At 40.4% G+C, this 27861-nt stretch overlaps 1 protein-coding gene across 5 annotated transcripts in view; it reads right to left on the bottom strand.

Moving 5' to 3' along the window:
* LOC111244189 (uncharacterized) overlaps positions 1 to 27861 on the bottom strand; it is a 141201-nt gene that overhangs the window by 13044 nt on the left and 100296 nt on the right. For 4 of the 5 annotated variants that reach the window (XM_086979554.1, XM_022790983.2, XM_022790986.2 and 1 more), the window contains exons 2-13: positions 18298 to 18514; positions 15630 to 16123; positions 13209 to 13868; positions 12582 to 12851; positions 11603 to 11949; positions 9753 to 9902; positions 9106 to 9284; positions 8687 to 8795; positions 8250 to 8591; positions 7888 to 8106; positions 7376 to 7626; positions 6849 to 6993 (exon numbers count right to left, since the gene is read on the bottom strand). In XM_086979554.1, the coding sequence (XP_086835680.1) occupies positions 6849 to 6993; positions 7376 to 7626; positions 7888 to 8106; positions 8250 to 8591; positions 8687 to 8795; positions 9106 to 9284; positions 9753 to 9902; positions 11603 to 11949; positions 12582 to 12851; positions 13209 to 13868; positions 15630 to 16123; positions 18298 to 18401 (3270 nt within the window). In that variant the 5' untranslated portion in view covers positions 18402 to 18514. Of the gene's footprint in view, positions 1 to 6848; positions 6994 to 7375; positions 7627 to 7887; positions 8107 to 8249; positions 8592 to 8686; positions 8796 to 9105; positions 9285 to 9752; positions 9903 to 11602; positions 11950 to 12581; positions 12852 to 13208; positions 13869 to 15629; positions 16124 to 18297; positions 18515 to 20475; positions 20637 to 21138; positions 21237 to 22397; positions 22543 to 27861 lie in introns of those variants that run through there. The other variant, XM_086979553.1, reaches the window with a different exon arrangement.

The following is a 27861-nucleotide window of genomic DNA, read 5'->3' as shown; positions in this document are numbered from 1 at the left end:
AAAAATTCATAGGCAAAATGCACTGTAGGCGTCATCTTATGCGATGAGGAAAACACCGAAAATGCATTTGTCCCGACTCTACCCATAAACCCTCCCATATCTATCCATAAAAGTAACTGCGTTCAATATTCGTACAAGAGCCGATCAGAAAAGACCTGCAATATCACTCTGTTTGCAAGGGGTCTGAAAAACGGCAAATCATAGAAAAGTTACTGAAGCTACTAAGAAGGGCGATGAAAGGAAGAAGAATCCTTCTGCCTTCGAGCAATGTACCAGCATGCATCAATATACGTAAACGTCAACGATATTCCAGAATGTACGCGCGGACCGGCTTGAATGTGTACAGCTAATAGTCCAGAAACAGCAACGATCAGCAAGTTTTTTTGCCTGATCCAATTGTCAGATACATATACGTTTTTATACCTAAAAAATACTTTCAGTTTTACATTCGGCACCGCAGCAAAGCATTGTTTCAGACGGCTGGTCTGACGGAGGTTTCGAACCTAGACTAGCACAGATTTCTAAGTTTCGTACGAAACCACGTTACCATTGCTACATAATGAGAACACTCTCGGTTGCACTTGATTGACTCGGTCGACGCTTCTCCATAACTGGATTATGCCACACTTAGATAATTCAAAAATGTAACGGAAAACTGCCAAATAATGCACTCGAAAGATTCTACATGGGAACAGCCCAAATTACGCGACTCCCAAATGCAGAACGATACGTGAAAAGTGTGGTCACAGTACAGTATGGGCCGTATGAACCGCTAGAGTAGTCGGAAACAAGAGACTTCTCTACGGTCTGCATAATAAAGTGTTTGCGTTACCTCCGAAATGAGGGGTTGATAAACCCTCTACTGTAGATGAACTACTGCGACCAAAACTAATATGGATAACTTTTTAGCGTGGGACGTGCTCACGCTGGATCCCACTTGCGAACAAAGATTAACTCGAGTTGTTTGTAAAAAAAAAAAAAGACGAAAAACGCAAACGTTCATCAGGAATTGAGAAAGCAGCAAAAAAAGTAACGTTCTAATTAGACGGCAACCGAACTACCACTAAACGACACGGACAACATAATAGGCAATCGACGCTCCTTGTCATGATGGATACGTAAATAGAATTTTTCATGCTTTTAATATATAATAATAATAAGATATAAAATAATGCGACAACATTTTTTTCTGTAAAATATCTTTAAGTTGTAAGGGCTATAATTTTTTTGACCGACAGTACTTCTGCAATCGAGAGTGAAGAAGATCACGAAAAGGGTCTCCGTTGTTATACTGAATAGATACCTTAATTGCGATGATTTTGCTCGTTATTATTATTATAGCCAATAGTTGGCTGTATGGAATTTATTTTGAATTTGTCACAGCTGTCGAACCAATCGAAAACGGCGAAAAATCTCTTAGACGACATAATTTATATATTGTTAAACAGCATAATTCTGACGCTTTAAACAGACAAGAATGAATTATAATAGGCAAACTAAAATTTAATCACCGGTTCGCTTAGGTATTTTTTCCCTAAATTAGTCAAACGATTAGTGTAGCCCCTAGACGAATGTTTACTGTTAAAAATCATATTAACAGAAGCTAGCTCGATAAAGAATGATTTCATTTAATTTTTATAGATGTTTTTAATAACGTCTTTAACACCGAATAAGCAATGTTTTGTTTTTAGAGAAAGTACAAGCACCATATGAGACTCTTTTATGAATATACGCGTATAGAGTCTTTGAAGGCAACCCATTATCGCTTTAGTATCACACATGTCACTAGGGCAACGTTAACCGTCCGTAAAATATAGGGACTGGCCTAAATAGCTGATCGCCTTATCCGGTTAATAAACCACGTATGAAGCCCTTCATGCAACGCAGCCTAAACAGCAAATTATTATCTAAACGCTTGAAAAGGATGTGCACAGAGGGCACCTCCAGAAGCGTATCCTGATCACGCACATCTATTCTTCCCCTTCCCACTGACTACGCATCTAAATCGTTATCATCTGAACACAATATTAATCCGATACCAAACATCAATATACGCATCTTAACATTATGCATAAGAGAGTACCTGAATCAGGCGTAACATAACGAAAAAGTTCTTCTGTGATTTGTCGTTTGTTGTTAATTGTGTATTCAAAACGCTAATCGAATGAACGTCGTGAGTGTGCGGCATTTGTTTCTTCGCTGCTCCCCTTGTCGTCTGGCGTCTCGGTGCACTTAACGCGGCCACGTTGCCAATTGGGGATCATAAGCCAGCGTGCAAGCTTCCGGGCTAACGCTGACCTCACCTGGTGACTTCTAGCGGCCCCGCCGTTACTATCGCTGCTGACGCATAGCCATGGCCACTTCTGACAACAGTCGTTCCATTATGGTCTGTTCGATGCGTTCTAGTGTGACCGATGAGAACAGCGAAGCATAGGAAAGGACTACATGGAGGGGTGCACCGTGGGCGAATTTACGTGGGCACAGAAAGTCATCCGAAATCCGACAAAGGCCCACGATGGAGCGGCTAAGGTTCCTCGTTCATTAGAATCGGCAGTAATAACGATAGTGAAGGTGTATTAGAGCGGAAGACAAAAAAATCAGAGCAACATTAACAGCAATAGCGGCGACCATCCCACCAGTAAGAAGCCTACGACAAATCATTACTACATGTTATCCCCTTTTGGTGGTTGCAGACTATAACAGATCAGCAAAATCGGCGTTTTGTTCCTGCGTGATTCATTCCATTTACTTGATCTGATCTTTATGGGGGTGATGAGAGCAATACGCGTCGGCCTGTTTCAGGCAGTAAGCAACCAATATAGACAAACGAATGACTTTCGACCCCCTGCACAGGGATGTCTGTACGTTGCTGGAAGTATCGGTTGTAACGCCATGCTGATCTATACCGTACCACAAAATGTGTTTTATTGACAAATGGAAAATTAGTTGTTTGGGCTCGTTCTATACAAAAGATCTTCAATCGATTTGATCTTCAAAGAGCGAGATTAGAATAGCTGTGTAATTATTTTCGTTTGACAAACACAAACTGTCGTCCGATTTCAACGAATACGCCTTAAAAAACAACAGGCATACCCGCTCTGAACCTGTAGATAGTCCCGGCCAAAGGAAAACCTCATATTATAAGGATCACTCAAATTGAAGTGGCCTAAGTTAAAGGCAAGTAAGAGGGAAAAGGCATACGGGATCACGGTTCGTGCTTATCAGAACAGAGGTCATACTGAAGTAAATTATAAATAACAGACCGTAATCCCTATTCGTTTTAGGCGCTTTCTAGCTAACAAAACTTCCTAAAAAAACAGTAGACGATTTTGTGAATGCTATTACTATTATCAATAAGTTCATATCTGAAGTTATCGACTCTGAATCTGCAGCCGAATCGACCTATGCGTGTGCGTATAGCAGCTGACAGCTGATTGTGGAATACTCCTAACGTCTGATCGACGCACGCGGTAAATTAAGGTTCGGAAAAACAAAACAGTTTTGGCCCTTGATCAAACTGTATCAAGCTAAAGTCTAGCTCAATTAAGTTTGATACGTCCGCTTCTATTTGTTACATTGATTGTGTCGACTGCTATCGGAAATAACATTATAAACATCTTCCTCGATTCAGAGCGCAGTGTACGGATTAACAAAGCTCCGCCTAAGACTACGTAATGCTCGTTTCTATCCAATCGTAACTATTCATTAATGATGATCGTGACAGATAACAAAGTAGCTTGACTAAACTGTTGTCGTACGAAATAACCGCAATTCTATAAGCTTATTTATAAATGGCTCGCTGTTTACCATCGATAACGACGGTGGACGGGAGCTGTTCAAGCCGCAAATCTTTCAATACAAACCGACTCTGATTTATTACAATATACAAATATCATCGAGAAGATAAACGCCTGTACATAACAGTTACTCTATTGATATTGTCAAACGGTTGATAATCGTGTACACAAATACCTATAGAAAAACGTGCTACGCAATAACGACGAAACGAGCACGCTCGTTTCGAACGTAGGAAGTGATTCATCTGTATACAATATGGAATAAAGAGCTCGTCAAGTCAATTAGTAAACAGGAATATAATTCAAATTATCAAGGTTATATGTAGCTAACATTCGCCACAATGCTTCAGCTACTACAAATATTCATAGCATACGTAGAAAAACTACTGATCCAATCTGTTTATCAAAAATGATGCCCGTGATTAACTATATAAACAAAATGAGGGGACTCTTTTAAATGTCACCGCTAAATGAACATCATTTTGGCGAGGGGTTCTGGCCGAGGCAGCAGAGCGAATACAGCGCAAACGTTCTTAAGGTCACTGTTTTGTTCCCGTCAAACTATCCTCAGCGATACTTCACAAAAACGGCTTGCGAATCCTATTCACGACAAGGCAGCAACGAGCGTCTGGCAGCGCTTGACCACAACAACAGCAACTTGCCCTAAAAATATTTGCCAATATCTCCTGCGCAAAGGGTACCTACTGCATAGTGTTACTTTACGTTTATGTGCACGCTCTTCTAGCTCCATCCAATTTAATGGTAGCGACGCCAACAGCAAACCGCAACTGAAGATAAGAAGCTTTCTTCACCAGACAGAATTGCATCTTCACGACTAGCATAAACCATATTAAGTAGTACTGCTACAGACAGGTAACAACTTCGGGGGGTGCTGGAGCTACATGTAGTATACACATTGTGAGGAACTGTTGGAGGGGCACGGTGAATGTTACTGTTGGCACGTGACCGCTTCAGCTGTCTACGATGCCACCTGTACAGATGATTAGAAGTATATTCACATTGGCAATTAACGGTTTGTTATAACGCTGCTGTTGTTGTTGTTACTATTACTTAGGTCTCCTTTCAGACAACGAACGAGACAAGGCAGTACATGTACCCCTCTTTGTTCGGCCCTATATTCTCACCCCTTTTTTATATAACGCTCTTTCTAACTAAAAAAATTATTTTCTCTTTAAATATAGTCCATCAAACCATTTGGCTAGATCAGGCATAGGATTGTCGATCTTTCTGGGGCTATATCTGTGCAAACGGACGCCCGATGTTTTCATCGTTAACGCCAGCTTTGCCTCTATTGAGAGGCAACGAACCTTGTCACAAGCAGCTTTCCAGGTTACTCCCAGTGGAGCGTGAAGACGTGAAAAGATTGTTCTATTGTTATTGCTATCCATAGTCATGATCGGACCTGAACCTAAACGTTAGACTAAGCTTCAAATCTAACTACGATTCTTTTATAATTCCCTTCATCCCTGATGAATTCCGTCGATGAGTATTTAGTTAGCACACTCCCTTGTTATTAGGATTTGACTGTTTGATCTAACAATGAAGTTAGGCTGTTCCTCATAATATTCGTTCCTGGTACGACACGACTATAAACGTAAATTAAGATATCGTCAGCTCTTCTGTTTCATTCTGTTTAATAGAAGTATTTTTGAGTGTTTGGCATAGAGATTTGTATTTCACACCTTAGTTCGTCAGAGGAACCGTAGAATCTAGAATCAAAACAGCGTTGGAAGTTGCCGTCCCTGCATAGAGGCAAGGATAACTTGGTACCTATGTGGCTTGTATATATTCTATGTTCGAAGAACTTTGGTAATCTGCCTTATTCACGTTAACTTTCGGAAGGAAACGCACACGATAATTTGCGTTTGACATGTGTGCGAAGAACCTCTAAAATTCTTCAGATGATTAGAATGAATGGTAGATTTTGGGTTCAGTTTAACTAAAGAGGATACTTTTCGCGATTGAAAGGGAACCTTCATGAGGTATTAATTTCTCAACCGTAATTACCTCACCATCTCAACCTATGTCATCACCTCATTTCCACTGAAGTCTTGAGTGATCACATTTATCGGGTCTAACGATCATCAAAAGGACCGTTTGTGTTTCCAAATATATTATTTTTTATAACCATGTAGCTTTTACCGGGTATCTAGTTCGACGATGATCATCGCCAGTTGCTTTTAGATCAGTTGACAAAGCCTTGGGTTGCTCATAACTACGCTAGGCTATTTTTTTAAAATCTAGTCCTTAACTTCAGTTTTGTTGCCTCAGTTTACATCGCTAATAATAACCTAGCATGCAATGATAGCGTAATCGATAGTGAATTTTTTGATTCAAGATAAATAATGCTTATGCGAAATACGTAGAAATGTTGAAATCTGCATCCCATAAGCTTTCAAAAATAGCTTCAGCTGCAAATCCTACGTATTGAGTCTCCAAAGCCACAGGGCTCTCAAATGCTTTTTTATACGTATACAAAGTTGCTCCTATATGGTTTTGGTTAATCGAGCTGTTATTTTCGACGGTCTTTATAACTTGTTTATACCGTTAAAAAAAATATGGATATGAGGAATAAACGGAGCTTATGAAAAATAGCTTCTACTGATTCGAGACTTGGCTTCTTTTGTGACTCTTCAATGAGTAGTTAGTGAATCCACACATTCTTTACCAAAAAACATTGTCTTGATATTTCCGTTATTAACCTATGCACAACTAGACACAACCCCGTATACTGGCGTGAAGATAAAATATGCTGGATGTAACACCGTATTTCACTGTTTATTGCTACACAAACGGCAACAAAGGACAAAAACTAGATAATATAGAAGAATAGTGATATTCGGTTTAGATCTCTGGACTCAAATCTTGTTCTATTTCCCAGGCACTATAACTAAATTGTCTCGTTTAATAACACGTAATAGTTATTGGTAATACGGAACACCTAACCTTCTTTCTTTCTTTCTTTCTTTATATTAAGAAAAATATCTAGCTGCTTTTTTTTATTGGTCATATGAATTCCGTGATACTAACCTGGAACTGAGCTTCGGAAGTGCCATGAAGAACGGATCCGAAACGTTCAAGTTTACTGGCGTTCATCCTAGGAGTCTGGTAAATGACTGCGTCCCCTAAACGCTCGAGGTCGGACGGGTGAAGAATCTCGGGTCGGCACATTGACCTAATTCCAAAGACCATTAATTTGTATATCGTTGTTCAGAATAATATACGCAGTAAATATAGATAATTAAAGAAGAAAGAAAACCATGGAAACAAACATAAAAACTTACTTTCCTTTTTTCAAACCCCCTTTGTTATTGCATTTACCTCATTGTATGCTAATAATCTGTAGTTATCATTTCTTAGTTTACGACATCGTATAATCTGCTGTATTATACCTATAACTTATATTTCTTTTCGAGACACTTTTTATGTATATATTTATATAGGTTTTTGTTCATCGAAAAGATAACAAGTTGTGGTTACATATTTATGTATAGTAGTATAAATCATACCCATGAGCAAAGCTAGGCCTCGGGTGATCGTACGCCTGATCAACTAACCTGGGTTGAGAAATGTGTAGTTCTGCCTTCCATGTCTTTTTTGATGAAGCTGCGCCGGTAGTAAGCTCCTTAATCATCTCTCGTTCCTTTGCTTTATGTTCTTTCTCATCTTTGATGTGCTCCTTATTACTTCCTCTCTTCAGTAGTTTTTTCAACCCAAATAAACCAGCTCGAGAAATCGACCCCCCAGTCGTACTTGCCGTGCGCGGTATTGTAGGCGGCTGCCGCGGTTTCCGGGACTGCGGAGAGCCCTGTATGTGCGAAGCACGAAACAATTTACATGACGAAGAGCTACCTAAAGATACAGATTCAGACTTTGTGCCATTTAGCAGTCTATTATAGTATCTGATTCACATGCGTTTGTTCACCTTGCGGAGTGAGGTCGCAATCGAGCGCAAGAACAATTGCAAGACAGTGCATCTTTTAGAACAAGCCAAAAATCTTCAATCTGTTTTTGATTTCGATTTGGATTCGAAAGAAATTAGAACAAGCAGTCTAGGGAAGCGACGTACCTGGTTAACTGAGTACGTAAACAAGGATTGCTGCTGCTGCGATCGCTGATGATTATGTTCAAACTGTCTACTGACCGGATCCCATTCACTAGCGTATTCTGCAATTGCAGGGGCAGATCGACGATTCGGCACGGAATGGTAACGTGCCTTTTCCAACTCAAGGGCAAGCTCTGCCAATTGGCGCTCCTTCCGTGACAGCGTCGCCGTACCTCGAATCTCCTGAAAGGTGTCATAATGATTCTTTTATAGTTAGTTACTAGACAAACGTCAAAATGTCTTCGTCTAAACTTAAGTTACGATGTTCAAAGGTCTTGTGCCACATTTAACATTCGAATATAAAGCGAACGCCTTGTTGCCCTCACCTGATAGATGTTCTCATTTGCCTGCTGCTGCTGCTGTTGTTGCTGCTTCTGCTGCTGCTGCTGCTGTTGCTGTTGCTGCTGCTGCTGTTGTTGCTGCTGCTGCTGCTGCTGCTGCTGCTGTTGCTGCATGCCTCCCCTAGCCCCGTCGCAATTAGTCTTCTGATCATCTAAGGACAATAGAGAATTCCCTTGTTCTAGGGGCTCAGCGTAGATGGGCTCTTGATCTAAAGGTTCCAGCCCTGCAGGAATTTTTGGGGCCGTGTATTTTTTCGCGGCGCGGTATGTACCGTAAATATCTTTCCGGTTAGGATACGGGTTAGGTGGTACCACGGGAGGTTGCACCTAAAATGAGCAAGAGGCATAGATGTAGCTCGTAAAACAGATATTACTATTTATCTATTGCTGTTAAGGTGATAGTCTTTTTGTATGTAACGTACCGGTTTTGCTTTTGCTGAATAACCGAGATATTTCGGATCTTCGTAGCAGCGCGAGGTGCGTCTTAAGGTTCCGTACTTCTCGGCCGAACGAGGCTCTACTTGAGCATAGCTGAAAGAAAATACACTTTCATTACTATCGCTCTATTCGAAATACAGTCATATCTGTTACTAAAAATGTATCGAAATGATGAGATTTTATTACAGCCACTATTAGGCTGCTAGATCAAGAGTACCGTCCAGAATTTAATATGAGGAATCACCTAGACCCGTTGTGCCTCGAGAGTTGCTATTATATGTGAAAAGTACGCTTCAATAGAGAAAGTTACGTTGAGGAAAAGAAAGTAGACCAAATTGTTAAAAATTATTGTTAAACTTGGAGTGCCGTTCTAGCATGGATATGTCGACTCAATATTGTGTACCTTTGATCGAGTGTGGCTGTGGACAGACTCTTAAGCTGTTTGTGGCTGTTATTCTGCGAGGCCCTATGCGCTACCGACAAAGACGACGATATTTGATCGAGATGCAGTTCACTAACGGCAGCGCGTCGTATTGGACCGCTATAACCGGATGTCGAGTCACGGGAACCTGTTGCTTGTACCTGGTAAGCGAGTTGCCGACGTCTACTTTATGTATTTTCTGACACAGAAATGATCAGCGACTCTAACCACTTCTATAATTCGATCGGTATTCAATAAGCTCGATTGTCCCGTTCTTCGCCTTTTTAAACCTCTTCTGTTCCTACAAACCCCCGAGATAATGGCTGTACCAACGTCCTTTATCAAAGCGCATATTTGAATTAAATCAATACCTTGTCTATTTCTAATCCTTAGCTTAACACCGGTTGATTCACTCCACAATAAATATATACGTTATTATAAAAAAGTGGCAATTTTCGTTACTTTTACTCACAGGAAAGTGCTACATATGAAAATTCGAAATTATCTTACGGCCTTCTAACGTTTTCGAAAAAGATTCACTGTCTAGTTATAACTGCGGCACACGATAAGATCACTGCATTTTCTAGTTACGAATTATTTGCATTTACATCCATTGGACCCTAACTGACCTGCGAATGATTGCTACGACTGTTATCCTTGATGCCGTCGAGCAAATCGGAGTCGCTGTGAGCGGGCTGAAGTTGTGTCGTCGTTTGGTTCACTCGCGAAGCAGAGCTGCCAAACGCGAACTCGCTAATTCGGAGAGTGTGCGTCGATACCTTCAACACAATTGACATAGACCGAACAGATCAGCCCCACTAAGTTTACATTTTCTACCTAAGTAAAAAAAACCTATATAGTCAAGTTACATATATTCCTTGCGTGCTAATAAAGAGCTTCTAGTGGCTGAACTCTGCTTACTTAGGTGGGCGAACATCTAGAGGAGTGAAGACTTTATTCAGAGTCAAGGATAAAACTGAGGGAAACATCATTATAAAAACTTCGAGATTGCCATAATTTCCATTGACGTTCTTAAGTTTATAGCAATGGTAAATTAAGCATTTGGACTTGTCAAAAGTCATCGATTTCTAAGAAGCCACGGAGTAATATTAGCTTTCGCGAATCACTAGATTTATGCGCTTCGTCGGCTAACAGGCTCGAATGTAATAATAATAATACAAGTTCACACTAAGCTTTGACAATATTTTAGTTGCTGCTTTCGTAAAAACTCCGTCTAGATTGACTTTGGATCCTTAGATGGATGGTAAGATCAATGAGAACAGGACAAAGAAAGGTCTCATTCTAGTTTAGGCCTGCATTATGATGGCAAAAGAAATTCCATTATATATGAAAAGCGCACGGGTTGCCGTAAAGGTTCGTTAGACGTTTAAGTCTTCCACGCTTCAATATTTAGGCCGTCACGGATGTTGAAACGTAGACCGCATACTGCATTTGTATGCATACGTACATGTATACATACATAGCGATACTTCTGCAGATTTGTCAAGTTAGCTTATCATTCAAGACCATTACGCGTAGCCCTATCAGCGTTTTAACACAACACAAGACACGTGATCTGGCGAAATCGGTTTTTTCAGAAAGAAAAAATCCAGTAAATTTGGCACGAGCAAGCTTAGAAACGCATTTCTAATGGTTCGGCTACTGTATAGATAACGAAAATACAAGAAATCGATTCATTGGCTCTGTAGATTTATCAGTTTATTACAAATCCTAGTAGTATCCTAGTAGTATAAACGAAAAGGCCAGCTATTACACTGATCCTCGATAGAGATGTGCTCTCTTCTTATTTCTAGTTTAGCTGATATTTAGTTTTGCTTCGCAGGTCTTTTGCACTGAATATCTGATAATAGATATGAAATGGGAGCCCACTAAAAGCACTATACTTTGCCAATGTGTGAACTTAGCTCGAACTTTATAATACATGAGTAAAGTAATGTCATTTGATAAAAGGTAGAAGAAAATGTTTTCCCATGCGACGTTCGCCTACGATCTTTCTGACGATTTATAGTACGTAAAGCATGCAAAGCACCACGCTGATAGTGAATAGTGCCGAGTTTAACGATTGCAGCTTTGAGAGGTAAATAAGGGTGCTCAAATCTTCAATACGTCACAAAATCTTGCAGGTGTTCTCACTTTAACTTTTCAGAATATCATGAGCATGTCTTATCGCAGAGCATGCATGTATGTTAAATATAAGCGCTCATACGCATATTACTGCAGCTCGTAATGACATATCAATAACAGATTTTTTTAAACAATTGTAAGATATGCAAAGCAACAATGCGTATGGTTAGCATATGCAGATATCAAACGGTAAAAGCAACAATTATTTATTATTAAATCGTGCGTCACTTCTTGTCCATGATAAACTTCGTTACGATATTTGAGCATTTCGCACGCAGTTGTGCACGCAGGCTCAGTTAACTTACGTTACGTAAGTGCGTAGACTAATGCTCACCTTATCCACTTGACGCTCCCGGTGAATGACTTCGTTCGAACATCCAGACGTAGGACGCAAAACAAAACCGCTCAAAGGACACTGGTTTTGTTCCTTGTCGTTTTGAGGAGTCCCGCCGTTACGTCCAATATTTAGCGAATTTTTAGTGCCACCGTTGTTCAAAGCGCTTGAATTTGTAGCGCCCTTATTGTTAACGGTGTTGCCTTGCACGAGTATGGTTGTCGCGTTGTTCGAAGCAACCACGGCGTCTGAATCGGTTCTGAGCACCACTCGGTGGCTGGCCTGTCGCACAGGGCGCTTCTCTGTAGAGGCATTGCATTGGACATCAGGACCATAAGGCAACAGGCCTAGAAAAATCACCGGGAAAGGACAGATAAAAACGAAAAAGTAAGCATGCGAGGGCAGGAAAGAAGGTAACAATACGATAGTTAAGAGACGAGGGCAAGGGAGAAGTACACCGAGACCCATGCCGTGTTTGCTTCCCAAATGGTCACTGAGCCCAGAGTGGGACCTGATACTACTCGCATGCTTTTCGACGTCAAGACCCGATTTTCAAGTAGGACATTGTATCCTTTTGCCATCTATATGTAAACGCTCTTCACTATGTTAAGAGAGTTACCGAATAGCAAGATTAGATGCAATCAAAATAGGGTGTTAGCTCGCGATTAGGGTGGCTCCACTAATTATCGGAGCTGAGGAACATAAATCAAGCATACCGACAACAATGATTACACTTTTACAATAATTAAATTAAGCTTTCCATAAAATGAGAGTTTTTACTTGAAGGAAAGGGTTCTACATACAGTTGGCCTAGCACCTTCGATACAGATCTATCAGTATGACACAGAAGGGCCTTAAGCGTTATCTTGCCGACAGCTAATGAATATATTTATTAAATGTATCAGTGTTGAATTTTCGACTTCTCTATTTTGAGGTGTAATGCCTGCGTATTCCAATTCAAGACTTTTTCTCTACTTACCAGCATGGGAGAGGTTGACTTCACCCCTTTCACTGCAGCTATTTCCAGAGTTTTGTGAGTTGTTCACAACTACGGTAGAAACGTGGGCAGCGCTGCTATTACTGGGATCGGCAATTGCAACGCTTGACGCTAATACACAGGCAGACGTCGCCGATTCGTCAGTGGTGTTTTGCGTTAGCGCGCGAGTCTCCACCGAGTCATAGATGGATTCGTACGCCGATGACTTCGAAGAACGCATCGAATCAGGCGATGCCGAATCACGCTCGGACCCTATCCATTCCGGAAATTTAAAATTTTATGTTAGATTTATTGTACGTTAAATCCGATCCGCCTGTTAAACGTTGATTCAAACTTCTAGGGAAGCATCTTCGAGTAAAAGAACTTCTACGAAATAGCCATGCAAATCATAAGAAACGACTGGAAAGACTTCTACTTTTGAACTGTGGCGTGCAGTGTTATACTTGAAGTAAGTGTAGCACATTCTAGTCTTGTAGAAACGGTTTACGTTCTAAATTTTACGATATATATGATATGCGCCTTTTGACATCTACCTGTATAGCTGAGATCCTAACCAGCATAACATGTTGGGGAAGTTTACAAAAATTGAGTTTTCCTGAAAGCTCTTACCTTTAAGTGACATACTGTCTGGACTCGATGAGCTTTCTCGAGAAGATGGTGCTCCACTATCAATAGAATCGCCTTTAGCATCCTCGATTAATAGATGTCGGGTCAAGCTGAGATCTTCAGCTGTAAGAACGTCTTTGCAACTGTCAAGATAACCGAACTCCTTATTGTCATGCGACCTCTGTATAATAGCTGTATTATTATTGGTATGACCGTTGTTGTTGTTGTTGCTCTTGTTGCCGTTGTGATTGTCTTCACCACGAGTTTTCGCTCGGTGCATTAATTGCAACCTTTTATCCAGTTCTTCCGTAACACTTCTAGTCAGATCGAGGTCGATTTCGAGTTCATCGAGGTTTCGCGAAAGCTTTATTGACTCACCGTTTCGTTCGGTAGACTCGTCCGGCGCTGGTTCGCTAGGGACCGCCTCATTATGGCTGATGTCTGTCGTGTTTTTAACTTCGTTTGATTTTACTTCGGTAGAATCGCTTGATCGTACTTTAGCTTCTGCCAAAGCGTTTTGTTGCTCCTTAAGCAGATTGGCATTAACTGAATTAAAATTGGTGTTTTTTCGTGTTAATTTCGTGAACTGACGGTCCTGTTCGGTCGAGTCTAATGCTTCAAGAAGACCCTCATCAAAGTCTTCCTCAGAGACATCCCATCCACCTGTAATTTAGTTTTCAGGTTAGATATTTCCTAAGATCATACTAACGCTCTGATGTCAACCACCTGCTGTGTCATCTCTGAAATAGAATCTACGTACGTACATACATGTGTAATAGTCAAAACAAATAAAAAAAAAAAACGACATTTCGTTCATAACCCCAACAGGGAGAAAACTAATGTACGAAGCGCACGGAATTAAGTAAAATCACAGCTGAAGCACTGCGATAACTGATGCACACCATGAACCTACGGTATAAATGATCAAATCTACGATGATTTCGTTACTGCTACGGTGATTCGTTAGGGTTCATCTGAGGACATCGTAAAACTGTGCAAGTGCCTATTTCTAGACGTTGAGTGATTTGAAAGCTAAGCCGATTTAGGCTTGATTTAGAGCTGCCACTGGCCAGCCGTTCGCCGGAATTTTCCCTTTAATCCTTGTCGGCAGATTCAATCTTCTGTACGAGGCCGACTTCGAACTTCTTAGGACAAGGTAATCGAAAGTAGAGAATAGGAGCTATACAAGAGTGATACATAATAATTAGTGGATCATTTCACGTATAAAAGATAGATTGGCTAAAATATTATGCTTTGCTAGACGTATCCACACGATGGGGTGCAGATTTCTATATATTTCAAGCCTTTAAACACAGACATTTCGGGAAATCAAAACCGAATGGTCGATTGTAGAACACCACTAAAGCGTTCAGTTCGAAGTTTGGTATACACTTTTTTTTTGACGTTTTCGCAAGTACACTGAATCAATACAGGGCGTCTCAAAAATCATTTGAATTTACTACGAGAATGTCTTCGGGAAGATCCCCCAAATTTGAAGATGTTGGAGATTTATCTCCAACAGGACGAAACACCTGCGCACTACCATTATGAATGCAAGAGCATATCCTTATCTTATAAACAGATGGGCTGGACCAACAAGCCCCATAAAATATTCTGTCCATTAGACAAGTTTCAAGTCAATGTACTTTTTTTTTTCGCAGGGACACATCAAGGATAAGGTTAACGCCAAAAAACTAGCAACATGGTAAGGGTTAAAAGCCGTAATCGAGCGAGAATGCGCCGCTATATCAAATTAAGTATTTATTGAAATTCATGAATCGATAGCCCGTCGTTGCCAGTAGTGTATGTATTAAAACGGTAATAGTTTTGCGCATCAGTGGCAGAGGAAGAGTTGCACATTTTTTTGTAGATTTTTTTGCAATTTCAACGTGAATTACACGTATCATAAAATAAAAACTGAAATTCTAACTAGTCAAACCGCATATGTATTTTTTTTTTGACATTTTATTGTCCTTTATCATGCAACAAAGCTATAATTGAAAGCGTATAGGTTATCTAAAAGAATCTAAAGAGTGCTTAACCTAGTCTCAGTTTCACTCCCTAATATTAGAAATATGCGCCTGGGCGGTCGCAACGAGATTGCAGAGATCAGACTATCACAAAATCATGCCAATCCAGGCGGTGATCTTAAGTCAGATGGAATCTTTGTCATTAAAAAGAAAAGGCTCTACTTTATTTATTATTAAAATGAAGCTGTACTTCTATTTAGGTAGAGGGGAGTTTATTATATTGTAGCTTTTGTTTGACCACAAAGCATGCATTTGAGATATTTGAAAATTTACGAAATCTATATCATACTGGCTTCAGTATATGTTTATCTAAGCTGGTTATGACTCTCAAGTGCATTATTTCAAAAAAACTTAGCAGTCTTTGGATTGATATTTCTTTACTAGGCTAACTTACCGTCGTCATCTTCGTCGGTTTCCGAAACATCATCTAAGCCTCCGTATCCAATCACTTGTTCCTCCTCCCGAAAAACGACACCTTTTTTTTTTCCAGGATCTTTACCTTCTTTAAGAATGCTCCTTACTAACTTAGGAGTCGGGTCAGTGCCGATCCGTTGAGACTTCGAGCCCCTCGTCACAATTCTTGCCGACGTCGTTTTCCCGGATAGTGCGTTTGATGGGTTTCCGGCTCCAAAGCATATTTCCATAACGTTGTTTTTCGTATGAGGGCCGTTTTCGACGCCGTTGGTGCTATTGTTGCTCAGCGCACTACCTCCGGCTATTTTATCTTCCGTAACCGTTTTACTTACCGGCACAGCCGTGGGAACCGCACGAGAGCCAGATTTCTGTATGGAGTTGATGCTGTTTTGGTTTAACGTCGTCATCACGGCGGATGTTATTCCAAACGCCGCTGATGACGCACCTTGAGGTGCGCTTAGTGGGGTTCTCATGCTATAGAGACAAGTTTGTATCAAAATAAAGTTGCATATTTATGATTATTAGAAAAAAAAAAAGGTGTTATCACTAAACAAGTAAAAATAGGCCAAACACGAATTTTTATTTTTGATTTCGAGCAGAATACACGACATAAACTGCATGTACGAGTGTTAGTCAAGAATCGTGTGAAAACACCAAGAAGCAGTCGCTCAGAGCAATTTATGTTTTACTTTAATTAGATGAGCGCTTTCTCATTGCCTTGCTAGCAAGCTGCTCAAATTAGCTCAACCCTGAACATAAGTTTATATATTACGTTTGTTGAAATTCGTGTAATACTTTTCTCAGCTACACTCGATAACGGCTTATCTTTCTCAGAGTTCTGTCACTATTTTTTACCAATTAAAACAGCTACATCAAAACAATCTTACATTTTCTATAAGGGCCCACTTTAGCCACCTCCATGGCCATAGTATCCTAAGATATGCCACGGCGATTTTTGGGGTGGGACACTACTCTAAATATTAAAGATTTTTTACAAGAATTTTTAATAAAGCTGGAGTACTAAACCAGCTTTAAAGTCTGGTATTACTTACCAGCGATATAGCTACTTAGCAACCTCAGTTACGGCCAATCTGATATCGTATGAGACAGCGGATAATTTGAAAAGTTGCCGCCATCTATGACTACTGCTACACATAGTTTTTATTTGTGTTACCGACCCCTATTGGTCAAAAGATTGTTAAAACCTATTTGAAGAAACCTTTCCACCAGCGACATATACTACAAAATTTGTGCGAATAAAGAATATTAAAAAAAAAAAAATTATTTTCTCTGAATTTCACTTACGGCTACTTAAAAAAATTTAAAGGCGCGAGTTGGTAAGCATCCGAAAACGTAGTCTAATTAATCCCATCTCAAATTAGCTATTCAGAATACGGCGATCCTAGTGACACTCAGGAAAAGTTCTCATTGACGATCTAAAATTGCATATAACAATCAATAGAGGTCTTACAGAAGGTGCAGGAAGTTTCCGGTGGTCGTCTGTAAAAGATGGTTGAGCTGGCGTAACTAATGTGAAGACCATGATTGGAAGTTCAAATCGTACAAGATTATGTATATCTCCCATAAGTAGACGCTGTAAGTAGGATGCTTGTCTTAGCTTTAAATGCAGCAGATCAACATTTTTGGTTTGCGAGGTGGAACTTAGAGTCGTGACAGCATGAACTTTGATATCTTTGATAACTTTGAATCTGATAATATTGAAACGCATTGTTTGGTATATATTTCTTTTATTGAGACTATTTGCCTGCTGATTTGTTTTGAATTTCCTAGCATTTATTGAAAAATAGGTTTCTTGAAGTAGTTATGACTGCATCGATTTGAACAGGTTTACGCCTGGTAACTAGTTGTAGGTCATGGTAAAGTTGCAAGAAGAAGACTTCAGAGAGCTGCTGTTTGCAAGGCACACATATGATGACATCCTGCAGCTAAAACTACCTTTTTGTGATTCTGCTACAAGAAAATAATGGAGCACACGCACGCGGATCAACTTGGCCTTGTGCCGAATAAAGACGAGATTTCAGACTCTTTGCCCATTATTCTTGTGACCACCACCATTCATATGGTGTTTTCTTTATTTAATTGTGTACTATCAATAAATTGCTAGCCGTGGTATCTGTGTCTACAAATAAAATCTAGCTTTATTCTTCGAGATGTGCTTTTTTAGAAGTTATCGCATCTTGGATATGATCAGGATATCTGTTTTACTTTGAAGGAGCATGATATGGTGTGAAAATATTGTTGCATAACAGTAAAGCAACTCCGCAGATTGTTCGATTGTTGGTAAGTTAAGCATTTCTTCGTCTAAAGAACTTTGGAGGCTGATATTTTTGGCAATACCTGAAATTGACCCCAGTGAGATAACTAGGTTCATTATCGCTACGGTATCTTCGAATGTATTTGTCGTTTCATATAAAAATAAGCCGAGATCTTATCGGCCATCGAATGACAATTGCCATTGTTGGCTACCCCTTTCAAACCAGTCCGCTAATAACTGGCCGAGGCACTGAAATGCGCGTAACTTCTCTAGAAAATGTCGTTCTCTTTAATTTTCGCTCAACTCTACCCAGCTCTACTCTACGACTTCTTATCATAGTATCTCTATTGCTCTGCTGCTACGAAATACTTACGCTATTTCATGCTCCGCTTCAGAGCGAAAGCAGTTCGAACAGAGATCCTTGCGCCAACTGTTTTCGATAAACGTATCACATATGAGTGATCCACCCGAGGACATCTTGCCAGAATTGGTCACCGCCTCGCAAAGATCGAACCACCATCAACAGCACCAATTGAGTTTTACTAAGGTCCCGAGGGAGCGTTAGCTTAGCGTCCCCGTCGAATCATCGTCTGCAATCGAAGAAACACTTATACCTGTTGATTTTTTTCGAAAAAAAAAAAAATGTTTATCGTTGCTAGAAGCATGCAACACTTATAACCAAAATTGCAACTACTTGGGGCATAAACAAAAAAAAAAAAATAATGTATCGACCTGAATGTCCATACAGTTAGGCTATACGCTAGGCCAGTAAAATCGCACCAGGAAGAAGCTAGTTTGGTTATCTTACCCAAAGCAGAGTGGATCAGGTAAGCATTGCCTTCCTATTCAATTTTCGGCCCATTGAAGTTCGGATCTTCGTTGCCATTACTTTACAAATAAAATCTTTCAAACTGTACATCTGCTAAGATGCTAGCACACGAGAGCTAAGCATACCGTTGGATTTCAAATATCGTTCGATTATTGTAGTCGAACGAAATGGCTGGGTAGCTGGTATCTATGGCGTGTTTCATCTTCGCTCTCTCGTTCCTAGTAGTACGGAGACACGTTTTGAGCCAATACATTGTATGCGTAATTTCCACAAGAGTTATATATTTGGGGGTACGCGTATGCGGAGCATAGTCATCGCAGATTACTATTCACTAGATGATACTGCATTGTTATGGCATCTTATAGAAAAAGTAAGCCTTACCATACGACTTGGAGGCAATATCAACTAGCAAAACATAACGTGGACGAAGATTATTTCTATAACTATCTATGCACATGTACTAGAAAGCATTCGCGATACACTAAAAAAGGAAAAAACATTCTAGGACAATGCTGAATGGGAAAGCGCCGTGCTTAATGTTCTTTTTTTCTTGAAACGTTCAGACTATCTTCGCTTCAAAACCCTTCAGAACTTTGAACCCATATTTGGCTAGGGTATTAAATTGGGATCTCTATCCTTCAATTACACGCTACGGTCTGGCTGACTAAATCGTAACATTTATCGTCTTTCGCGTGGCTGACGTCGTATAGCCGGTGACCGCTTGATGTCCAGAGAAAGTCGGCCGGCAAGAAAAGTTATTTCGACTATACCTCTGAACTAAATAAATGCGTATACACTTAAGTTACGAATGGTGCTAAGCTCAAGGAAGTTTTATGTTTCGCAATTTGGCTGTTTATTCGAACTTTCGTGAGTGTTTAAATCAAACGTTTTGTGACCCCAAGACGATATCATCCGTTTATCGGCGAAATCAAGCCGTAGTTGGCTTCTATATGTTGTAGTAAATAACAATACTACCGGTCAAGCAGAAATGCAGCTGACGACTTTTCGACAATGACTTTGTTTAGTATCGATTAAAGCTAACACCAGCAAAAACAACTTGTATATTTATCTGCAAGCCAAACACCTATAGTACAATTTAGCTGACTTTATAACTGGTCTGTGTATTTTTTAGCTATGAAATATACTTGGTTCCAGCCATTAGCTCTCACGTGACATTTTCAATAGAGCGGACAGCGGTCCCGTCCTCCTTCGTCCTGTCAGGCCCTGATTTCCTCCGATTCCGAAGGTAAAGCTCGATAGCCGCCAGTACGCTATCATTGTCACTTAAGCTAAACTAGGTTTCGTCTGATACATTCCGCATGACACGCTCAGTCGATCTTTATTATGGATAATTATTACTGGCATCATTGACAAGCAGTGACCAAGCCCTTTTTTTCCAGTTCTGTTGTAAAATGACGATTAATACAAGATTAATGGTAACCACAATATTCATATTGGACCCTAATTGGTAACTTTAAATATGGCAATGGCCTTTCTTTTGGGTTGGTCTGCTTACTTGAGTTCCAATAGCCCACGATCGAAACGGTTGATGTAGTCGATGATGAACAGACGTTTGGCTGAATGAATAGAGATATTGAAGCTAAGCTATTCAATTTGATTGTGGATTGTGAATCGCGTAACATTTTATCAATCAAAGCAGGATCAATACAAAATCGGCAAGATAAAAATGAAACGACCTGTACTCGTTATATCAGTACTTGCCTTTTCTATAAGACGGCTTGTCCGAGGGTTAAGTGGACGAGCAAGCCACCGCCCACTTAGTGACTTGACCACATACAGAAAAACAGTCAGACCCATGCATCAATGGAGTCGAACGAAGAGTCGACCCAAGGGTTCATAACTGCTATACGATGACAATACAACTGGGGGAACAGGAGAAAAGGGGGGAATTAGTCAAGTGCCGTATACAGATTGTTTCACCGACATCAAACCTCGTCTCTGCAACACCATTGTAATTTAAGAATAAATCTGATGACTACTGAATTTGAAGTTTTTTTTTTTTTTTTCGTGCTTGAATCTACTTGAGCTAACTTGATGACTCGATGTAAAATGATCAAGTCAGTGTACAATAACTCCGATACGTTCGATAACACAGGTATGAAAAAATCGACAGCTTACACTTGCCAGTGGAAACTTCAGAAACCTCGTAAGGTACTCTACATGATACTGCAAGTTACTTTGAAGAATAATTATCAAATGACAGTTCGGGGAATAGAATAGCTATTGATGACAAGAGAGCGTAAACGGAATTTCTGATTCATTAGTCGATCGTAGGAATCTGCTGTAAGGTCTCCTTGAGTCTGCTTAGATTTTCTAATTGTTTTTTTTTTGTTATATTAATGATCTGTTCAAATAAGTACTCACGGCGTAACTTTGAATTTGTTTTTTCAAAGTGAGATAAACGTAAAATATCACGGCGTTTCGATTTGTCGTAAACCGGTATCGCCAACCCTCTGGGGTAACTGTAATAGCCCATCAAATGACAAAAAACCTTACTTATGTGAATTATCTCTTTGACCTAATAATAGAAGTGTTTGTTTATTTAATGTGACCACTTGATCACCGTTCTGGGTATCTCTGAACGCCAGGCGTCAATGGAACACTATGTAGTTATGGATAAACTGCGAACAGATGATAAGCAAAAGTTTTCTCAGGAGAACAATAGGCGTTTAGCCGAAAGGTCGTGGACGAATGACCGTCAACTTCTGCGGTTTATAGAAGAGCTGCCGAAAAGCCTAGCAGCATGCCGCCTGGTATTGAAGAGACCAAAGTCATGCATAGGCAGCTCTTCGCGGGGTTCGATAACTGGCGAACAACAATATTAACTCCCTTATCACAGTAACAAGGGCGGACAAGACTGACTGGGGGCAAATTGATATTATTGTCCCGGCTAGTGGACGTTAGCCTAAGATCGTTTTAAAATAATTACGAATTTTCTTTCTGAAGAAAACATCGTGAAACACGCACCGTATAGTTTAATATCGAACGTTACAATGATTTTAAGACGCTACAAACTGCTGCCCTGTTGCATGCGCCAAAACCTTCCACGTTTCTAAAGAACCATTCAAAAGAAAGACTCACATCGTCGATATGAGCCTTCCTTTGAATGGGATCCGACGATTCTGGATGAAAGTACTGCCCACAGGCAGTCTTTTAATAACTAAGATGTAGTGGCTCGTTCTGCATCACTTGCAGGTCAAGCAAACAGATATTCTTGCTGGCCATTACTAAGCACATGTAGATATAAGTTCCAGCTTTAGATGTATGAACAGTTCTATTTTAGAAATTTTTTTACAACGCATACACGAAAGGGCAGAGTAAGATTTTTACTTATGTAGAACGTAGGCTCATGGATAGAGCCAGGTTCGTAGACGTTCTTCATATGTCAGTATGCAGATAGCAATAATTAAAGTGTAGTGGTTGGTTCACGATACGATAGCATCAAAGCACTAACTAATCAGTCACAATCGTTCACACGATGATCGAACTTTGGTGCAATTTTTCCCATTATCACCGTCAATTGATCTGCTGATAAGGCTTGCCATTGTATGTCTGTAGTTGTGTGTCCACTCCATCGAAACCGGTTTAACGTATTAATATATGACGATTACAATTGAGCTTACCAGCATTATAGGGCACAGAGTTGAAAGAGCGTCGCTTGTCAGGCCTCACGCCATGCCAGCAAACTGCATTGGCGACTTTCGCCGCGTAGTTGTGTTTCGAAAAGACACGTTGCCGAATTTAGAAGCAAGATAACTTTCTGACGATATACTTACGTAGGCTGAAACTAGAAATTGGACAGACAGTCGCATTTATGAGTACACAATTGACGTAACCTGGCCTAGACGCGGTGGCTAGCGTTACTTGTACACCAAGGGTCACCATCTTATACCTTATGAATCGTCCTACCTCGTGTCGCTTCGTCGAGAATGACTAGAGTAGCTACATGTTCAAACATTCAATTACAATATAGAATGCGTCTATTATTGGTGCAAGGCGATTTTTGCAGTGAAATATAAACGATATCTTAGAAAAAGAGAAGGTTACATGAATCAACTACGCCCATAGATAAATATTAGCAAGGAATTCTGTAGCACTCACGATGATGATTCACACGATAACGGCTGGTCTGTATGATTCCCTTATTGTGGACTTGGAAGCACATTCTAATAACAGTGATTTGGATACACTGTTGGTCATCAATAGCTGTTCTTCTAAATCCCATTTTGCAAAATATAAATTCACTTTTGGCCCTACCCTTTCTGCTATATATCGAGTTACAGTTCCCCGTTGTCCTGCTAATGACGGATAATTCTGTTCAGAACCTTACCTAGTCCTAGTAGTTACAGCGGCTGGATCAGAAAATGACATGCAAATGATTTGTTTTCGTTCACTTATTGTAATGCTTATCGTGTCTTGTAGAGTACATGAAGGCACTTTTATCAGAATCACGATGACTCCAACAGTCAGCCGCTGCTCCTCTTGTGCACTGAGGAACAAAGTCAAAAAAAAAAAAAAAAAAAAAAACACCGTTGGTCTCTTCATCGCCTGCTACTGATATTCGTAGCAGACAGCATCTGAAGAGTGTCAGTCGCTTGGACCGACCAATTGCCGTAAGTGTGGCTACGCAGACGACTATTATAATCCTGATTGTAATTGTGGCGGTGGTAATGTTAATTTTCAGTTATAACATTTGTCCATGTTTGTTGGCGCCGATTGTCGCGGTTCTCATTATGACTTCGGGAAAAGTGAGGAGCAGTACTCTATACCTTCTCTGCTTTGTTGAAGATTTAGCCATTGTTGGTGCGGTTTGTTTCTTCAATACATAACACTACAGTAGCATTGTAATGCTGTAGTAGCGCTGCCGTCTTAGTAGTTAGTCGCTCATTCCATCTATACGATGGTCCGTCTCAATTCGTGTCCTGTTTGTGGCACTACACCCTATTGACTGCTTTGCTTCGCGTTGCCCTTGCCTTTTTATCTTTAGTCTCTGCACTAGTTTATGTTTCGCGAGCGGCACCTGTCATAACTGCGCCAGCAAATTAGAAGCAGGCGACGGAACGACGGACGGTAGCGGTGCTGGCTAGTTGGATACTTAAAAAGACAAATAGGAAGGGATTCTTTTTTCCTGCGTCTCCTCCGCTAACTCACACCACGGCCCCGTTTGCGATCCGATTCTTTGTAGCCCTTCTCCTGCTGTGTCCTTTTGCTAACCCCTGTTGCCCCCTTCGCTCTTCAGTCAACATATGTATGTCGTCGACGTGATGCAGCTTCTTTCCTGTGGCAGCCTGTCTTTTGTCAGCGCGTTTGCCATCTTCTATCGCTGTAGGCAGTGGTAACCAATTGATTTGTTACCTGGTTGTTCTCTCGTTGCTTATTTATCTATCCATGCATTTGTCAATCCATTTGTATTTGTTTTCCTCGTTATAGGATTGTTGTTGTGTGCATCACGTGCTCATGTCAGTACGTGTGTGTATATATATATGAGCATTCAAAGTATATGGCAATGCGTGCGTGCACAGCTGACTACCCTTATATCCTGTTTATGAGTACATACGTGTGTGAGTATATGTGCACACGTCGTAACACAAATAATAGTAACTGTCATCGTCGCCTTTGTTGCATGCAGGAGATGTGACCCAATTAGTTAACTACGGGAGCCAATGCTGTCGTTGTAATACGATGACGAAAACATCTTATTTTCCGCCACTGCGTTTTTTCGCTCGTGGTCGTCTGGGTTGTGGTCATGGGTTGCTGGCTCATCATGGCAGGAAACATTTATTTCTGAAGTTCTGCTTAACGCCAACAACTTCCACAACAACAAGAATAGACCGACACAGCCGCAATTACTAAAAATCGCCGCTTCCTTTGCGGCCGTTATTAGATGTACTCTTGACGTCGTTTTCGTCGGGGGCTATGTTATGTATGCCAGAATTGAACCCATGGCGAACATTAGCTAGACATATAAAGGTTCCGCAGTGCTTCCTTGCGTACAACCATTAATAGTAGTACATGTAGTCGCGGGATAGCATATAGATATATATGCATAATGTATACGTATTATATATACATATACGAAATACGTGCATATATAAACACGTATTAAAAAAATCTCGGGTTTAAGCACTGCCCTGTACAAAATAATTATATTTTGCGTGACGACGCGCCGAATTGGAAACAGCTAAAAGCTGATGCCATAGTTGCTGGAGATCAACTATAATGCTAAGACAGTATTTACGTCTAAGGCTAGGACAGTCAATTGGGCTAACAGCAGTCAGCAACAGGTCCCGTATGATCCATTCTGAACATGAAAATGGTCTGTCTGAATACAAGCCAGCAAATTAAATGTACCAGCTCATCAAATTACATTTACATTATACCAGCTGATGCTTTATCTCGGACCATGTTGTGTCCTAAGCTGTACATCAAGATAACGAAATGCTGCGTGTACAAGCGAAGCTACTATGACTATGGATCTTCTTAATCAACGGAGACCTTCCGCTACATTGTTCATGAACGCTGGTAGCCAGGGAGAATGATCGCTTCCTTAATGAATGAGCAACCTCCGGTTAATACTTATAGCAGTGTCGATGCAGCGAAAGGAGAGATTCAGAGATATACAAAGAGTCCAATATGCAGCCTTATAATAAGCCTAAGAACAAACGAGATTAAGCTTTAAAGGATGCCATTTAGATTTCATAGTACAACCCCGACGACTCGGCTTGTCTACAATGTGTGAGATATTTTTGTCATTCAGAATTCCTGACACCATCAAAGACCTGTATTATGCTTGTATAGAAAAAACTTGTATTATGCTACATCAATACAATGCGTCCACACGTGTTTAAAAACCAGGTCACAGTCCCATTTTGTGACAATCGTTCCTACACCTTATTCTGCTGTTTCGCTAGTTAATTGATAATCGGCGTCTGGATTATGCTACATGAATATTATCGTCAAATTTTTGTTTCTGCATACGTAAAAAGGACTTCTTTGATATATACATATATCGGTATATGCGACCAACAAATAATCGCATAGCATACATTTTGCTTTGGTTGGCTACGAATACGGGTTATATTGCAGCACTCAATGAGGTAAATAATAAATAAACAGTCCCTAGTTTGAACTTACTTAGGGTGCAAGGACCCCATTCGGTAGCTGATCTACCTTTAGTCTTCGATATGTATACGTTTTTTAAAGCAAATTTAAGATCTGACACTTATTCTTTCTTACATGTTTAGAAAGAAGCATTTCTCGTCAACATAATTACTCAATGTGGTCGCCATTTTGTTCGGTCACGGTCTTAATTTGGGGGATTACACCGCATACCCTTTCGAGAATTCCTTTTTTACATATTTACGGAGCCACTTTTTAATACTAACCATGAGTAAGTTCATACTAGTACACATCGGCTCATTGAAGCCTCACCTAAGCATCTAAAAAAGCCGCCTACTCGTTAAACTCACACTTCAAGCACAAATACCTAAGAGCTCTAAACGATTTCATTTTCATTCGATTGTTCTGATAGCACCGCAGAATGTCGCCAGTGCGATCTATGGCGATACCATAAAGGTAAATTGTCGTCCGAACAGGCGACAATCATCAAGTGACCATTTCGACTCGTGGCTGAAAGTCTTAAACTGTGCTCCAGCAGCAGATCTGGAAGGGATCACTTTTGCGTGCCACAAAGCCATTGTCGCCTCCATGTGACGCAAACGTCGAGGTAGGGGGTCGCGAAACTTGTGGCCGACTTGTTCGATCGTTACCACAACCGCGAGTTTTTCGAATCTATTTAATTTTTTTATCATGTCTGGACTCTGTGAGTGGCCAAGCGGTAATCATCGTTATAGTTTTGCTAGGGGGACGCCTCATGTAGTCAGGTAAAATATGATGAGGCGAAAAAAATAAGAGATACGATATTATTATTATTATTATTGAAGACCTCCATTTCGTCGATGCGTCCGACTTTGGAAGATGGCAAAACATCGTGGTCACACGTATAGCCAGCAAAAAGATCTGAATTGCACGTCTGGATCTACATATATGCCTAGCATTTATCTATCTCTATAGGTCCGTGGATGAATGAGTGACTTACCCATTAAAAACGCATGAGCGATGATACACAGTAAGTACTAAACGTGCACAATGAACCCTTTAAATTGATTGACGTGACATGCGCCGTTCAGATTAAGTTGGCACCAAAAGTTCAAAGGTCTCGCTTAATAAGTCTCCGCGAAGTATCGCTATAGTCGTTCGTTAGCCATCGCCAGTGGCAAGCGGCGTGAAGGCAAACATCAAGGTTCCTCAATGACGTACTTCGATTTGCTCTAGGTAATAAATGCATTGTCTTAAAAATGTAGAGCAGGTCAACAATACAAAACACTATACTCAATTAGATAGAACATCACGGGCTAGTTGAATCCAGCTAGGTTTGTCAGCTATTCATCTGTACGGAGAGATTCGTATCGTTTAGATATTCCTTTCAGAGGTTTGACGGCCAATGTGCATGTCGATAATACTGGGCTATTCGATGCAAAAATGATATAGTACATAGATCTTTGCACGCAGGAAGAAAACAAGCAATTTTCTAATGGTCGGTTTTCTCGATTACAGGTCCGCTGTTATCCGTTACAGTCGAATATGGATAAGACCATGTTTGGCGGAAGAGCTTCTATCTTCCACGATTCACGTGGCACAAAATTTCCCGACGCCCTTTTCAGCCTTCCGGTAAACAGTTTAAATAAGCTCAACATATAATTACCTCTAGATAAATCAGATGTAATCCAAAATTAGCTCTCTATTCGTCTGTTATATCTACCTCGTAACCATCTAGCGGCTATGATAATTTTAGCCCATACATCTATGAGATGACTCGGGGCAAACATGACCGCCCCGCATAGCTTCATAATATTAGCTAGTTAACTAAGTGGAACGGCGATACGAATACGGCTATTCAAGGAAGAGAAACGATTTGAATATTGTCACAGAGGCAATAAATAAATCAGGGTCGAGATCAGCCGCCTTAGCGATGCTATCACCTGTTGCTAACGCTAGGTTTCATTAGTATCACTACCGACTTAACAT

This window comes from Varroa destructor, unplaced genomic scaffold, assembly GCF_002443255.2.
Source record: "Varroa destructor unplaced genomic scaffold, Vdes_3.0 BEIS01000002.1, whole genome shotgun sequence".
Taxonomy (NCBI): Eukaryota; Metazoa; Arthropoda; class Arachnida; order Mesostigmata; family Varroidae; genus Varroa; species Varroa destructor.
The sequence above is the reverse complement of the archived record's forward strand: the minus strand, read 5'-3'. Positions and strand labels throughout refer to the sequence as shown.